General features: G+C 40.8%; 1 protein-coding gene across 8 annotated transcripts in view; it reads left to right on the plus strand.

The window, feature by feature from the left end:
* SLC20A2 (solute carrier family 20 member 2) overlaps positions 1–14785 on the plus strand; it is a 106445-nt gene that overhangs the window by 60258 nt on the left and 31402 nt on the right. For all 8 annotated transcript variants that reach the window (XM_019440665.2, XM_019440663.2, XM_019440666.2 and 5 more), the window contains 3 exons: positions 2621–2761; positions 4347–4432; positions 7452–7548. In XM_019440665.2, coding sequence (XP_019296210.2) covers positions 2621–2761; positions 4347–4432; positions 7452–7548 — 324 coding nt within the window. The remainder of the gene's footprint in view (positions 1–2620; positions 2762–4346; positions 4433–7451; positions 7549–14785) is intronic.

The raw sequence follows: 14785 nt of genomic DNA on the forward strand, positions 1-14785 counted from the left end.
GTTTGCTTTGGTTTCTTTCTTTTCTTTTCCTTTTTTTTTTTTTTTTTTTTTTTTTTTTTGGTGTGTGGTTAGATGAATCTCAAAGCCTGTTTTTGTTAGGAATTTGTGTGAGTTACCTAGATTTTTAAAATTGGATTTCTTGCAAATGAGAGCTTTGTTAATACAATGGTATAATTATTATTGGCCAGAACCAAAGCTGATTCTGTTCCAATGCCTGAATTGTCCCCATCTTTCTCTTCTAAACTCAATATCCATTTCTTCTCTCTTTCTCTCCCCCTATCCTTTTATTCTGTTCTTTTATTTTTTCCTTTTTTTCTTAAGAAACATTTCCCTAAGCCCTTGGGTCTCTGTGCTTTCTGATAGAGTTGTGGTAGCGTTGGGTTCATTGGGTGGAAGAAATTATTTGTGCTAGCCAAACTTTCTGAACAAGTTCCCTTTTGGGACGCTGAGCTCAGCCCTAAAGCAATAGTCCACTTAGTATGAAAACCACCAATGGTTCCAAAAATCTGAGAATTCACAACTCCCCATCTTCTCATGGAAATACCCACAAAAGCATGAACAAGCCATCTCCTGGAACCACCCTAAGAAGTACCCTGTCCCCTTAATGCTCCCTAACCACTGAGCCTTCTCAGGAGCCTGGAGCCTCTTCGGGCTCATTCACACTGCCGGTCTGCTTCTGGGTGACCCTGCGCCTTTGAGCTGCCACTCTTCCGTCTTCCCGGGAATCTGTTGCCTCAGAGGTGCTCACCTTTCCCCCACTCTCCCTAGGTTTTGTCTTATACCGTTGTTTCATACTTAATCCCTTCCTCTTTATAAGATATCGTTATCTTAAGTTAAAATACCTTTTTTCCCACTGTTTTTCTTAACATTAAGAAGATTAATCCCATCAGCCTTCAGAAATTCCCGAGGGTTAGGAGGGCTGCCCCACTCTCACTTTGCCAGGCGTCCTGCAAATACCCACCTTCACCTTCCCCTCCTTTCTGCAGCCCTTTCCTTTGTGCCCACTGGCCCCCTTTCTCACCTCTTTCCCACCTTCCCCCCACCTCCGTGGAAGGCAGCCCTGTCCTCCTGACCTTTCCTTACAAACCCTGCTGCTCCAAGACGTATGTTATAAAGTCAGCCAGAGAGGGATAGCAGCTTTCAGTAAAGAAAACCTCATGGTCTGAAATTCATTTGGGTGAGTTTATACTATTAACATCATGAGATTATTTTAGTTTCGTAAGAATAGAAATCATAAGTATGTTTTTCAAGTTACTGTTCTGTGCCATGTAACATGCTCCAAATTTTGGCTCTATTTTTAAAACAAACTAGTCAGTCATTCAGGAGCTCAGGGCTTAGATGTGGAGGCTTAAGGAATTGTCCATGGGGAGGCCTGGGTGCTGCCATGGAGGCTGGCCCCTCCTCCTCCCAACACACTCCAGGGACAGGGATAGACGTAGACAGGGTCACAGCCAATAATTTGGCTCACAGGTGGGCCTGCCCGGCACTCATGGAGCTGATGTCAGCATTGCCTCACAAATTAGGGCCTGCACAGCCATTAATGACCCTCTGTAACTCAGATATTTTTGAAGAAAATGCCAGGGATTTGCTTAAAAGTGCTGCTGCCAAGCAACAGATTTCCAGAATTAACATTTGGGATTAATAACGTGCCCTGCTTATCAGCCAAGCCCTTTGTTCCCTTACAGTCCTATATGAGCTTTTTGACAACTGTTTCTGAAAGTGATCTCGCCCAGCTGATGCTTTTAATATGCACTGCAGAATTTGATCTGCTTATGAAAATATCTGGAGTGAACTGTAGCCTAGAAAAACATTAAGCCTGGAAAAGGAGGTGAAATTGAGGTAAAAGGACACAAAGCCAAAACTAAGGATCCTCTTAACTTAATAAAGAATTAGAAGACTTGAGGGAGGTTGCATAGAAGATGCCTGGCATTCTGGGTAGGGGCTGAGAGCAGATGCCCACCTGTGGGTTAGATTTCATGGTGACTTCTCATATGAGAGGCACAACTACAAAAAACAATGTGGAATTACACAATCTCTTTTATTTTTATTTTTTTATTGAGGTGTAATTGACATGTAACACTATATTAATTTGAGGTGTACAATGTAATGAGTTGTTTGTATATTACAGTCTCTCTGACAGACTAATAGGACATCGCTGGTATCTAGCCCTCCTCATTATGTGATGATAGGCATAACTACAGTGAAATCTTTTCCAGTATGCAGCCTTTCATGTTGCTCTGTGTTCTCTAGAGTCTGTAATTTCTTGCTTGGTCTTGGCCACCCTTCACATCAAAACAAGTTCATCGTCAGCACCTAAATGTGACAAAAGCAGTTAATAACTGACATCAAAAAACTTTAAACACTTTTAAAATATGTTTCTTTCAATAAATCATCATTATCCCTTCAGTGTTGAAGAATATTCCTTTGACTAAAGTTCAATGAGTGATTTTTGTTAGGACTTAAGCACTCTGTAAAGAAATAATCCATAAAAAAAAAAAAATCAACCCTAGGGAGGTGTTATGGAGAACAGTAATTTGGGCTTCTTCCTTTTGTGGCTATTTGAGATGCCGTATTCTATGTCTGACCTCTTTTTTTTTTTTTTTAATCTTTCCACCTAAAGGCTCAGCTGTTTGGCAGCTCATTGCATCCTTCCTGAGACTTCCAATCTCAGGAACTCATTGCATCGTTGGTTCTACTATAGGATTCTCACTTGTTGCAATTGGTACACAAGGTGTGCAGTGGATGGAGCTTGTCAAGATTGGTAATTGCCATTTTTCTTTTACCTATCAGAAGGAAAGTTTACATTCTCTAGAGTAAGTTTTATTAAAAGTCACCATTATAATATATTTTCCCCTTTGGATGTTAAGGTTTAGAAGACCTATATGGGCAGTCCATTTGCCAGTAAGATTTCTCCTCACAGAGATTGTGAACTTTTATGTGTTAGATGAATTATTTTAATTTTAATTTTAATTTTTTTAATATTTATTTGAGAGAGAGAGAGAGACAGAGCATGAGTGGGGGAGGGACAGAGAGAGAGGGAGACAGAATCCGAAGCAGGCTCCATCCAGGCTCTGAGCTGTCAGCACAGAGCCTGACACAGGGCTTGAACCCATGAACTGTGAGATCATGACCTGAGCTGAAGTCAGATGCTTCACTGGCTGAGCCACCCAGGTGCCCCTGTCTTAGATGAATTTGAACTCTACTCTTTTCAGTGTCATCTGGCTTTGAAAATCAGTATCTATCTGTTGTTCCCAGACAGAAAAGAAATTTTTCTGACTGAAATCAGACTGTAGTCAGAAAAAAACTAGGCCCTAGTAAAGAAAATACCTTCATTGTCCAGGAGGCAGAGTTCATGGTCATGGGGAACCCTGGGGTGAGCTCAGTGTTACTTACCTCACTGCATTGGAGAGGTCTCCCAGTCTGCCTCCTGCTCAGGAAACACGGGAAACACTCTAGCGCTCCTTCTGGGTTGTAGGCTTCCCAGGAGGGACTGGTCTAACAGGTCTGACAGTCTGCCTCCTGGCTCTGGCTTTTAGCAAGAGGGAAATCCATTCAGCCCCGTAAGTAAAAACCTGCCCTTTGTGAAAAACATTCTCCTACTTCATCTCCATCCTCTGGGTTACTCATCTGTATAAGAATCACAGTGGCGTCTGGAGCTCTAGGTCAAAACAGACCCCTGACCTGCCAAGCAGGGAGGGACACAGCCAGGAGAATCACCTCAGATCCCAGGAGGCTTCTTCAACAGTGTGTCTCAACTCTGGCTGCACCTTAGAATTACCTGGGAAAGCAATTTAATCAGTGCCAAGCCCCGTTCCTAACCTTTTAAGTCAGAATTTGGGGAGTGGAACCAGAGCATAACTAGGGTTTGAAAACTCCCCAGATATTTCCAGTGTGTAGCCAGAGTTGGGAACTACTGGGTTATAGTGTCAGGATGTCAGTACCAGGCTGAACTAGGAAAAGGAAACGGAAGGTGGTTCACCTTTTAAATAACATTTACTGTTGGAGCAAGGATCAGGTCTCCATAGGGATGGAGAAGATGAGCAGACAGGAGGGGCTTAGTGGGGAATCAAAGGAGTCTGTCTTTTCAGGCCAGAGCTCAGAGTCCCTTACCTGACTGTGCTGAAAATGTGCTCACTTACGTGGGACTCTGTGTCTGAGGACAGCTGCACATGTGCGAAGGTCAGCTGTGCCTGGGAAGTAGGTTTGTTAGGTTCTGAGTTAAGGTGAATAATTCCAGGAATATTTATTAATGTATGTACTATGTGTTAGTTATCATTGTATCATATAAATAGGACTTGAGTTATGTAGAATTTTAACATTCATTAGATTTTTTTTTAATTATTCAGTTGCTTCCTGGTTTATATCCCCACTGTTGTCTGGTTTCATGTCTGGCGTGCTGTTTATACTGATCAGAATTTTCATCTTAAAAAAGGTAAGTGAGGCTGTTATTTTTTTCTTATTAAGTTTTAGAACTAATTTTGGTTGTATTCAATAGAAATTAGCAGTGAGGGAGTCAGAGAAATGATTATATTTTTACACTGTTAAGGCATAGCACCCTGCAGTTAGAATTAGACTTTATCTTTTTATTTTTATTTATTTTTATTTATTTTTTTTATTATTAACATTTATTTATTTTTGAGACAGAGAGAGACAGAGCATGAATGGGGGAGGGTCAGAGAGACAGGGAGACACAGAATCCAAAACAGGCTCCAGGCTCTGAGCTGTCAGCACGGAGCCCGTTGCGGGGCTTGAACCCACAGACTGTGAGATCATGACCTGAGCCGAAGTTGGACGCTCAACCGACTGAGCCACCCAGGCGCCCCTAGACTTTATCTTAAAGTAGGCAGAGGAGAGTACCCAGGGGCTCCCCAGAAAGCAGCATTGTAAATAGTGTTTCTTGCCCTGTGGTTTAGTGTATTACTTGGCTCCCCCAAGCATTGTGCACAGAACCCAAACAGGCAAAGTAATTTCCTGAATGTTAAACAGAACAGAGTGTGATAGTGTTAAGATTTTGAAGTAGACTATCACTAAAAACATCTGGAGAATTTCTTTACCCAAATACGAGTGTTTTCTCTATTTTAATGGAGATGGCAAGCCTGAGACACTGACTTTTTCCTATCCCTGAGGAAAGGGTAAAAAGAAGGTAATATACCTATTTGGGGGGGGGGGGTACATTTTATCAAAAATTAAAATGAGATTAAAATTAGAAATTACTGAGATCTGTATTCCATAAAAAAAAAAAACAAAAAACAAAACTTGATTGTATTTTTTTATTTGACTGTCAAGAGCTTGTTGCAATATTTTATAAGCCATAAAGCATGCCTCTGATTGTTGTGTTGTGGTACGCATTGAGCCCATCAGGGACAGGCCTTCCTTCAAGTGTATCCTTGCTTGGAGATGCGTCTGGTTTTCCTTGGCTTTGCCTAGTAGTCTGTTGAAGGGCTTCTTCTCTTGGATCAGTACACAGCTCTACCATTCCTTCTCTTGGCCCCTCTCCATACTAATATTTATTTACATCTTGGAAGGTGCCACCCTCTCTTACCTGCTACACTTCAGTTTTTTTTTACTTCCTCTGCCTGGAACCTTTGCCTGGCAAATTCCTACTGCTCCTCAGCCTTGAGATGCCATTTCCTTGGAAGTCTTTTCATCTCCCACCCAATTCTGGCTGCTTTCCTCTCTCTCATGCTTCTGCAGTGCTCCATGCTTTCTCATCATTGCACTGTTGTGCTGTGTAGTGTTTTACTTCTTGCTTAGCAGCCTATTTGCTGTCTGACTGTTAGGTCTATGAGAGTAGAACCACAACTTACTTGCTTGCTTTCATGTTCTAGTGCCCAGCACTGGGCTTGGTACTTCAAGGACACTGATGGAACATTTAAGAGGGAATGATGGATGCTTAGGTGGCAGATGACAGATGGATGCATGGAAGGAAAGAAAGAGGGAAGGAGGGAGGAGAGAAGAGAGGTCTGAAGATAGTTGTCATTTGAGTTTTAAGAATAGGTTATTTGAAAAAACATAAGGTGATTCAATAAAATAAAATAAAATAAAATGTAAATTCAGGACTTAGACACTTTCAGGAGTCTTTAGTAACTCTTGGCCTGAGAAAACATTTTGGAAATGAGGGGCAGTGGGCATTTGAGCACCCGCACATTTTGTTTGTAGTTGAGCCTGGGTTCTTGTCACATGATACACAACAGGTGAGAAGACTACTGCGCCTCATCCCTGGCTCCTGCCCTGGCCCCTGGCATCATGTTCTCTGTGCTTGTCAACCCTGCTGGGCTGGCTGTAACTCTCATGTAATTGAATCACTTACTACCCCTGCTCTTACTGGTCCTTACTCTCACTACCATTCAACTCAAGCCTCTTGACAAGTGCTGATGGCTACTTGAGACATCCCAGAATAGGTTCTTAATGGGTTGTACTGTTCTGCAAACATACTTGATTTCCATACATGTTTGCATTTGACCCTAGGAATCTTTCACTATCTCCATTTATCCTTACTCCTGGGGCTCAGAGCAGTTGTTAGATCTAATTTTCCTTTTATCATGGGTAGGTAGCAGATTTATATAAATGTACCAGTGTCTTACATGGTTATTAGAAAGGAGTCCTTTTTTGAATTAAGTGACATCTATGTGCCGGTGCTGTATTGACGAGTTCCCAGTCCGTATTTTTGCTTCAAAATCTTCTGTAGATCTGCTTAAAACCCTAAATTTTGAATATTTTCTCAGATGTTATTTAGTGTAAAACATATGCAGTATCCCTTCTTGTTGAAGTATTAGATTTAGGAAATGTACCAGAAACCTAAAATTGTAAATACATTTTTTGTTAGATAAAGAACCCACAGTTCTTTTTAATTCCTAATAGTTGAAGGTTAAATACTATAACTTATGAAAAGATCTTAAAAAGCCATGGCATACGGTAATATATTTGCTTTCTATATTTTAATAGAGCTAAAATGTATTGTGCAATAGGGCGATGTGAAATCTAGTAGTAATGCAGTGGTGTTTAAGTAATTTGGCTTTCTTGGGGCATCATCCGAGGGCTGAGTCTTCAAATATTTGTTGACAGTGAATTTTCAGGGCCAAACCTGAAACTAGCTGGCGTGGTGAGCACCACGGGGTTTGAAGTAGATGCTGAGCTCCGGGCTTCAGTCCCCAGGAACTGGGGGCTAACCTCACAGCTCTTCTCTGTTTCTAAATCTGACATCAGCTCATGTGATTTTAGTGCTTCAACGTGTCTGCTGTCCACAATAGTGCTCTTTGAAATAGTAATTGTGTAGGAGAGACAGCCTGAGCTGATGTGCAATAGATCACACGGCAGTGACATGGCCAGCTGTTTTGGCCACACCACAGTTTGGAAGACTTTCTCGTAACAGTGTTTTATATCATTTTGCCTCTGTTGGCTCCAGATGCTTCCTGAATCCTGACCTTCCACTTTATCTCATTATCATACAGGAGGACCCTGTTCCCAATGGCCTCCGGGCACTTCCAGTGTTCTATGCTGCTACAATAGCAATAAACGTATTTTCCATCATGTACACAGGAGCACCAGGTAAGAATTCCTCGGCAGTTTAAATCTGGCAGGCAGAGTGTATTAGCGTTAGACTTAATGGTATTGGTTTATTTGGTGCTGGCACTGTTGTTGGTTGATGGTAAAAAGCATCACTCATGCTCATGATGGAGTAGTAAAAAGAAGAGTAAATGTACATCCTTGTTCTAAATACTCAAGAGGTATGTGAAGTACAGAGGCAAGAAACACACTTGCAAGTGAAAAAAAGAAATGTGAAATCCTCATTCTGCATGTTTGCCCCTCTGTGTTACCTTAGCAGCTTTCTTGCGCTGAGTCTCAGAACAGGATCTAACGCCACATACCTCCCCAGGCTGCGGGGGAGTTTGGGGAGGGGAATGGCACACACATGACACACGGGGGAAGCTCTGCCGTGGCCCATAGCACAAATATCCACCTCCCTGGAATTTGTCTGACCAATGAATCCAGTGGGTAGAAGCTACCCCTTTTTTTTTTTTTTTTTTTTTTTAAGGTACTGAAACCAATGTTGATTTTTCAGAATTACTCCTTCCCATTCTGATGGCTTTTGTTCTTTTTACATGGGTTTAGGGTTATTTTTGGGGGGGGGGGATGCTGGATTAAAAGTTGTTTTCTTTTGCATTTTGGATGGCTAAAGAAAGTCATATGTGGTATTTCTATTTGCAAACATTTCAGTGTTGGTGAGTATTTGTACATGTTTCAGTAGAGAGGATTCCTCCTGTTTCTCTTTGTGGTAGCCTCCTACAGCTAAATCCTCAGTATACCCATTATTGTGGGGATATCTGGAGTCAGCAGATATGTCAGTTTGTGTTGTGTTTCTTCTTGTTAATGACCTTTATGGCCATTATGGATTACATTATGGATTAAGATTCAGTTATTGGCTATATCTGACAAAAATCTCCCTCTTCCTGTTCAAAAGATAAAATTTTCCCTAAATGGCATATCATACAACAGTTGACAGGTGCCCTCTTCCAAAATGGGGGAGTATCCTTACTAATTTCTCAAACTAGGATCCTCAAGGCCATTTTTCTCAGATTTTATTTTATTAGACATTTATAATATGTTTGTGTACTCAGTACTGCAAATAAAAAATTTCTGAATGAATATTAACATTATGGAACCTTCTGCTTTGGCATCTCTGCAGCATTCAAAGTGTTGATCTTCAGAGTTTCAATACTCATGATCAGGACTTCCAGACTTTGGGTGGTAGCCCAGGGGGTAGAGCCCAGGGGGTAGAACTTGCCTCAAGTTCTGTGAAAAGCACAAAGCTGAAGGTCATGGGGATGAGGAGAGCTGGAGAGATACAAAACCCTAGCCTCAGATACTAGCAGCCTGGTGGCCCTGGAGGTTTTATAAGTCAGGGACTATGAAGTGTGTTTGTCATAGACTATCTTCTCAATATCTAAAAAAATTGGAGGCAGGGAAAACACAGCTTCGTACCACAGAGTTAATCCCACCCCCAAGTCTGAATCTCCCAGAGCATTCACACAGGGCTGGGCAGGCCTTGGAGCACGAAGTTGGGAGAAAACTGTAGGAGAGCTATTCTTTGTGTAGCAACTTCGTGCTTCTCCTGAGTCTTGTTCTTAATTTTACATAAGCTCCTAGAGCTCAAGTTAGCTGAACAAAAAGCTAATAAGCAAATGTCAATAGCTGTCTCTAAGCTTGGTGATTTGAAGCACAGAGCTAATGAAGGCTGGGGGTGCCTTTGTAGTACTCAGGCCTGAAAATGGGAACTGGTACAAATAAGGATGATTTATTGATTTACTTTTCTTTCTGCATTTTATTTTTTTCTACCCTATATTCTTTTTTTAATTTTTTATTATTTTTTTTTATTTGAGAGAGAGAGCAAGCGAGAGGAGGGAAGGGGCAGAGAGAGACGGAGACACAGAATCCGAAGCAGGCTCCAGGCTCTGAGCTGTCAGCACAGAGCCCCAGAGCCTGACATGGGGCTCGAACTCACAAGCAGTGAGATCGTGACCTGAGCGGAAGTCAGACACCCAACCAACTGAGCCACCCAGGCGCCCCCTACCCTCTGTTCTTCTTGCTCCTGGTGGTTCTTCTGAATGTCAGAAGTCAACTGTGATTTTTATTAAAATTTCCTTTTTTCTGTAGTTGGCCTCATTTTTTCCATCTCTTTTTTCTCATTTCCTCATCTTTTGCTGCAGTTTTACTGCAGATTTGCAAATGGTATGGTAATTCTGGTATGGTACCATTCTGACTGGGATGGTAAATTATTCTAGAGAAAGTTAAACTGTATGACAGATGAGGCACTAAAGATAATATCAATACTTCATAGAGAGGTTGTAAGAAATAAATAATGTAAATGCTAACTTTTAGTGAGTTGAGTTTTACATGAATCCTTTTGGTCCTCTGAAGTCCTCTGGGAAACTGGTAATGCAGACAGGAAAGTGAAGCGTGGCAATGCTGAATTTCCAAGGGCATATAACTAGTCAGGTAGAGAATCCTAGTTCCGAGCCCCAGGCTCTGCGTGATGACAGTACACTGACCAACACGTGACATGGCACAGGTTAGACACCTAGTATATAGTACCTGGTCCCTCATGTCACTGTTAATAACAGTCAGAATGCACCAACCTTAATATGTTTTTTCTCTTCTCTTCACTCTGTTTAAAAATGGCTTCTAGAGGTGCCTGGATGGCTCAGTTGGTTAAGCGTCTGACTCTTGATCTTGGCTCAGGTCATGATCTCATGGTTCGTGAGTTGGAGCCCCCTGTCAGGTTCTGCGCTGACAGCAAGGAGCCTGCTTGGGATTCTCTCTCTCCCTCTCTCTCTCTCTCTGCCCTCCCCTGCTCGTGCGCTCTCTCTTTCAAAACAAACAAACGCTTTAAAAAAATGGATTCTAATATATTTGGAAACCTGGCTATATATGTTTTGTATATATTTCATGCAGGTAGTGTAAAGAGACTGGCTACCTCATTCATTAGGAATATTAAAAAACCTGTACAAGAATCTTGAAGATCATTACTCATTTGAAAGCACAAATAGTATTCCCAGTGCTAGAGCTAATGTTAAGGACTTCGGTTGGCAGCTGTGCTATCAGGAATGTCACATCTCCTCACCTCCCTGAGCCTCTGTGCATCATTATAAAGTAAGGGCAGTAGGAGGACTTCTGTGAAAGCAACACCACGTTATGTGAGATAATGCCGGCAGGTGCTGAACACAGTGCCTGGCCCATAGTCCATCTTAATCCATAATAGCAGCCATTTCATTGCTATCAATCATAAGTAGCCTCATCTTTTCCACCTTAAGTTGCCAGCATATCCTGAGTCATCCTTTTATTTTTTCCACACATGTTGGTTTGGAAAGCTTACTTGAAGTTTTCCAGGGGGGCTCGCCTAGTGGAGAAGGAAAGAAAAGTAAGTCATGACTCTGAAGGACCAGCCATTTTTTTTCCCCACTAAGTCAGAAAAGGATTTTGCTAATATTTTTGCTCCAGGGGCATGTTTTTAGAATATCCAGTAGATGAGTCCAGATCTTATTTTTAGTTAGACAAAAGTTAACTTTTGCCTTTCAAACTAGACTGTAATTACCTACTACTTCCTCACGTGGGGCCTTGCTGCCTGATAGCTGTGGTGTCATATTTGGTGATAAGGCTGAGCTGAGAAGGGTCCCTTCAACAGTGACTCGGTCACTCTCCTTTCAGAATAGGTCTGCCTTCCTGCCAGTCTGGAATTTATTCTTCCTTGTTTCCTTCCTTCCTTAGAATATTTCCATTCAACACATAGGTGCCTCAGAGGTAAAAGGAAAAAATGAAAATCTCTAACAAAAAGGAGTAGCAACATTAATCTTACCCTGTTTCAGCTGTAAGAGCTTTTGATAAATAGCATATTTATGCATGGACATGACTTCAGTGGGACTCACTGGCTGTTGAGCTCTAGAGCTTTGTTTTGATTTCCTTGCTCCTCCTTCTCAATTATTTTGAAGTTGTTTATATCTTGGGCTTAGTTTGATTTGTTTGCATTTGACACAAGTTTTCTCAAAAGTCATTCTTCTACTTCAAAGACTGACCACTTTAAAACATTGTCTCTGCATTTTTGTCCTTAAAAAAATAATTTGCAAGAAGCAAAAATAACTTTGGGAAATAAAGTGCTCACTTGGGTTGGATACAAGCCTGAGGTTTATTTTTAATGAAAAAGTCTTCAGTTGTGCGGGACCTGGCTTTGTTCAATTTTTAAAGAATGAGAACTGAAATTTGTTGCATGCTTCTTTGAGTGGTCAGAGCTGATAGCCTAATTAAGCCTCTGGTGATCATATGTAACTTCTAAGTCAAAGTGTGGTCCCTGGACCAGCAGCATCAGCATCTGCAAGTAAGGTAAACGTGCGCACACATGTGTGTGTGTGTGCATGTGTGTGAGACTGTGGAAAGATACCCACAATATATTGATATATTGTATGTGGGAAATGAAATCACAGAATATATACAGTATGATTCTACATCCATTAACTTTTTTTAAAGGAAAAAAGAGATTCTCACCAACATTCTACATTGTGTGTTTATATTTAGAAAATACCTGGAAGGAAACATGCCACGGAGTTAACAGTATTTCTCTAGAAAGTAGGTTCAAGAGGGAAGAGTAATGAGCTATTTTCATATCTGTACATCATACAGTTTTGTACTGCTTTTTTAATAATAGCATATATTATTTTATAAATTAATTTTATAAATTTAATAATTTAATGATTTAATGTTTTAATTTAAATTTAATAATTTTAATTTTATAAATTAAAATAGAAAAGAAAGGCTGTAGAGAGAAGCTAAGGAGTAGGAATATAAGGGAAGAAATATAGGTCAATGACCTTTGGAAGTTTTATTCATTTTATAGATTCTAATAATGTTGTCATATATGAAAAATCAGAGGTGTAACAAAGTAATGACATTGGAAGACTGTTTACTTCCCAAGTCTCTTGCGTATTCTGATCTTGGGGGGATTTGAAATAGAATTTTAAAGATGTTTGAGGGTAGAGCTAAATCACTATTCATCATGTCTTAACTGTTGAGAAAATGGAAGGAGCTTGAGCTGAAAGGCTGTTGTGTGTCTGGAGCAGAGGCCTGGGACTCGTAGCCCCTGGTGTCGGCTCCTGGCAGCCACTTTTGGCTGAGGGAATGGAGCAATTCATGCCGTGTCCTACTTTGCCTATCCACAGAGTGAAGAGGCGCGCCATATTTTATTGCCAACTTAAGGTGTGATTATTGGAAAATAATGTAGGTACTCACAGGAAGACAATGCAGAGTATTTTTGTCAGAAGTTTTGCCTTGGATGCACATTGATTCAACTGCCTTTCTACACTGAATTTTTGTGTTTGTTTTTTATCCATGAAACTTGATTTTATATATTTGTACAAATTACAGCTGTGTAACATAACTGTCAGTTCACATTTCTTATATGCTGGTTTTAAAAGTGAATCCTTGTGTTCTTTTGCTGCCCTGTCACATTACTAAATTGCTGGAATAATTTGGTCAGATCCACATTCTTTCCCCATCCTGTTCCCCTCTGCTCTCATCATCAACAACTGTCCCCATTTTTCTGCATGCCTTTGTTCTTTTTCCTCCTGGATGTTTTACTCTTTCTCCCCAACTTCCACTCTCAGTGATGTGTTTATCCCCTACTCTCCTTTCCAGTTTCTTGTGACTTAGGAGGGTGACTTCAGAGCTTTCTGGCCACTTCCCAGGCCAAACTGATGGCAAAAGAGGTTGTGATGCTAGAATTACAAAGAGCAAGTGATAGTGTGGCTTATTGTCTACACCAGGGGTCAAACTCTTATAACCAACCTCAGTTTCTCTTTCTTGGATGTTGGTCCTGACACCTTGAGAATCCCAAGGGACCCCAACAGAAAGCATGGAGATAGGCATGGAAGGAACATCTAGAGCAGCCCTTGTCTGCTTTTATTTTGGGCTCTGCTCAGCATGGATGGAAAAAAATAGTGTCCTAGAGCAAACGTGTTCACTCATCTCAAATAGATAGATTATGGGAATGCAAGCTGGTGCAGCCACTCTGGAAAATAGTATGGAGGTTCCTCAAAAAACTAAAAATAGAACTACCCTATGACCCAGCAATTGCACTACTAGGCATTTATCCACAGGGTACAGGTGTGCTGTTTCAAAGGAACACATGCAACCCCCATGTTTATAGCAGCACTATCCACAATAGACAAAGTATGGAAAGAGCCCAAATGTCCATCGATGGATGAATGGATAAAGAAGATGTGGTATATATACAATGGAGTATTACTCAACAATCAAAAAGAATGAAATATTGCCATTTGCAACCACGGGGATAGAACTGGAGGGTATTACACTAAGTGAAATTAGAGAAAGACAAAAATCATATGACTTCAATTATATGAGGACTTTAAGAGACAAACCAGATGAACATAAAGGAAGGGAAGAGACAAAACAGAAGAGACTCATAAATATGGAGAGCAAACTGAGGGTTACTGGAGGGGTTGTGGGAGGGGGGATGGGCTAAATGGGTAAGGGGCATTAAGGAATCTACTCCTGAAATCATTGTTGCACTATATGCTAACTAATTTGGATGTAAATTTTTAAAAATAAAAAATAAATAGATTATGGATAGATAGGTACATTATAGAAAGATGGAAAAGATTATTATCTATGTATAAATATCTTAAATCTATATATAGATATTTTAAATATCTATCTATCTATCTATATATATATATATATATCCCAAATTATTTCTCTCTTCCCATCGTATCCAGGGCTTGCCTCTCTTAGATTAATACAATGAAACTAAAAGTAGCACAGTTAAACAGTTTTATCATCAACTAACCCAGGAAGCACAAAGGAAACCTCTTCGGAAACCAAATACTTTTTTTTTTTTTTTTTAATTTTTTTGGCGTTTATTTATTTCTGAGACAGAGAGAGAGACAGAGCATGAGCAGGGGAGGGGCAGAGAGAGAGGGAGACACAGAATCTGAAACAGGCTCCAGGCTCTGAGCTGTCTGCACAGAGCCCGACGCGGGGCTCGAACTCACGGACCGCAAGATCATGACCTGAGCCGAAGTCAGACGCTGAACCGACTGAACCACCCAGGTGCCCTGGAAAACATATACTTTTAAGCTGTAAGAGTGATTGGTATTGATGTTAGTTGATCAGTTTGGTGTTGCTAATTAACAGTTACTATTCAGTTTGGCAAGAAACAGCTCTGGTGTGAGCTCTTCTCACATGTGTTAAGACACTGACGTGAAGTTCTAAAGCAGAA

The sequence above is a fragment of the Panthera pardus genome, unplaced genomic scaffold (genome assembly GCF_024362965.1).
Source record: "Panthera pardus isolate Hobbes unplaced genomic scaffold, ASM2436296v1 HiC_scaffold_13, whole genome shotgun sequence".
NCBI lineage: Eukaryota > Metazoa > Chordata > Mammalia > Carnivora > Felidae > Panthera > Panthera pardus.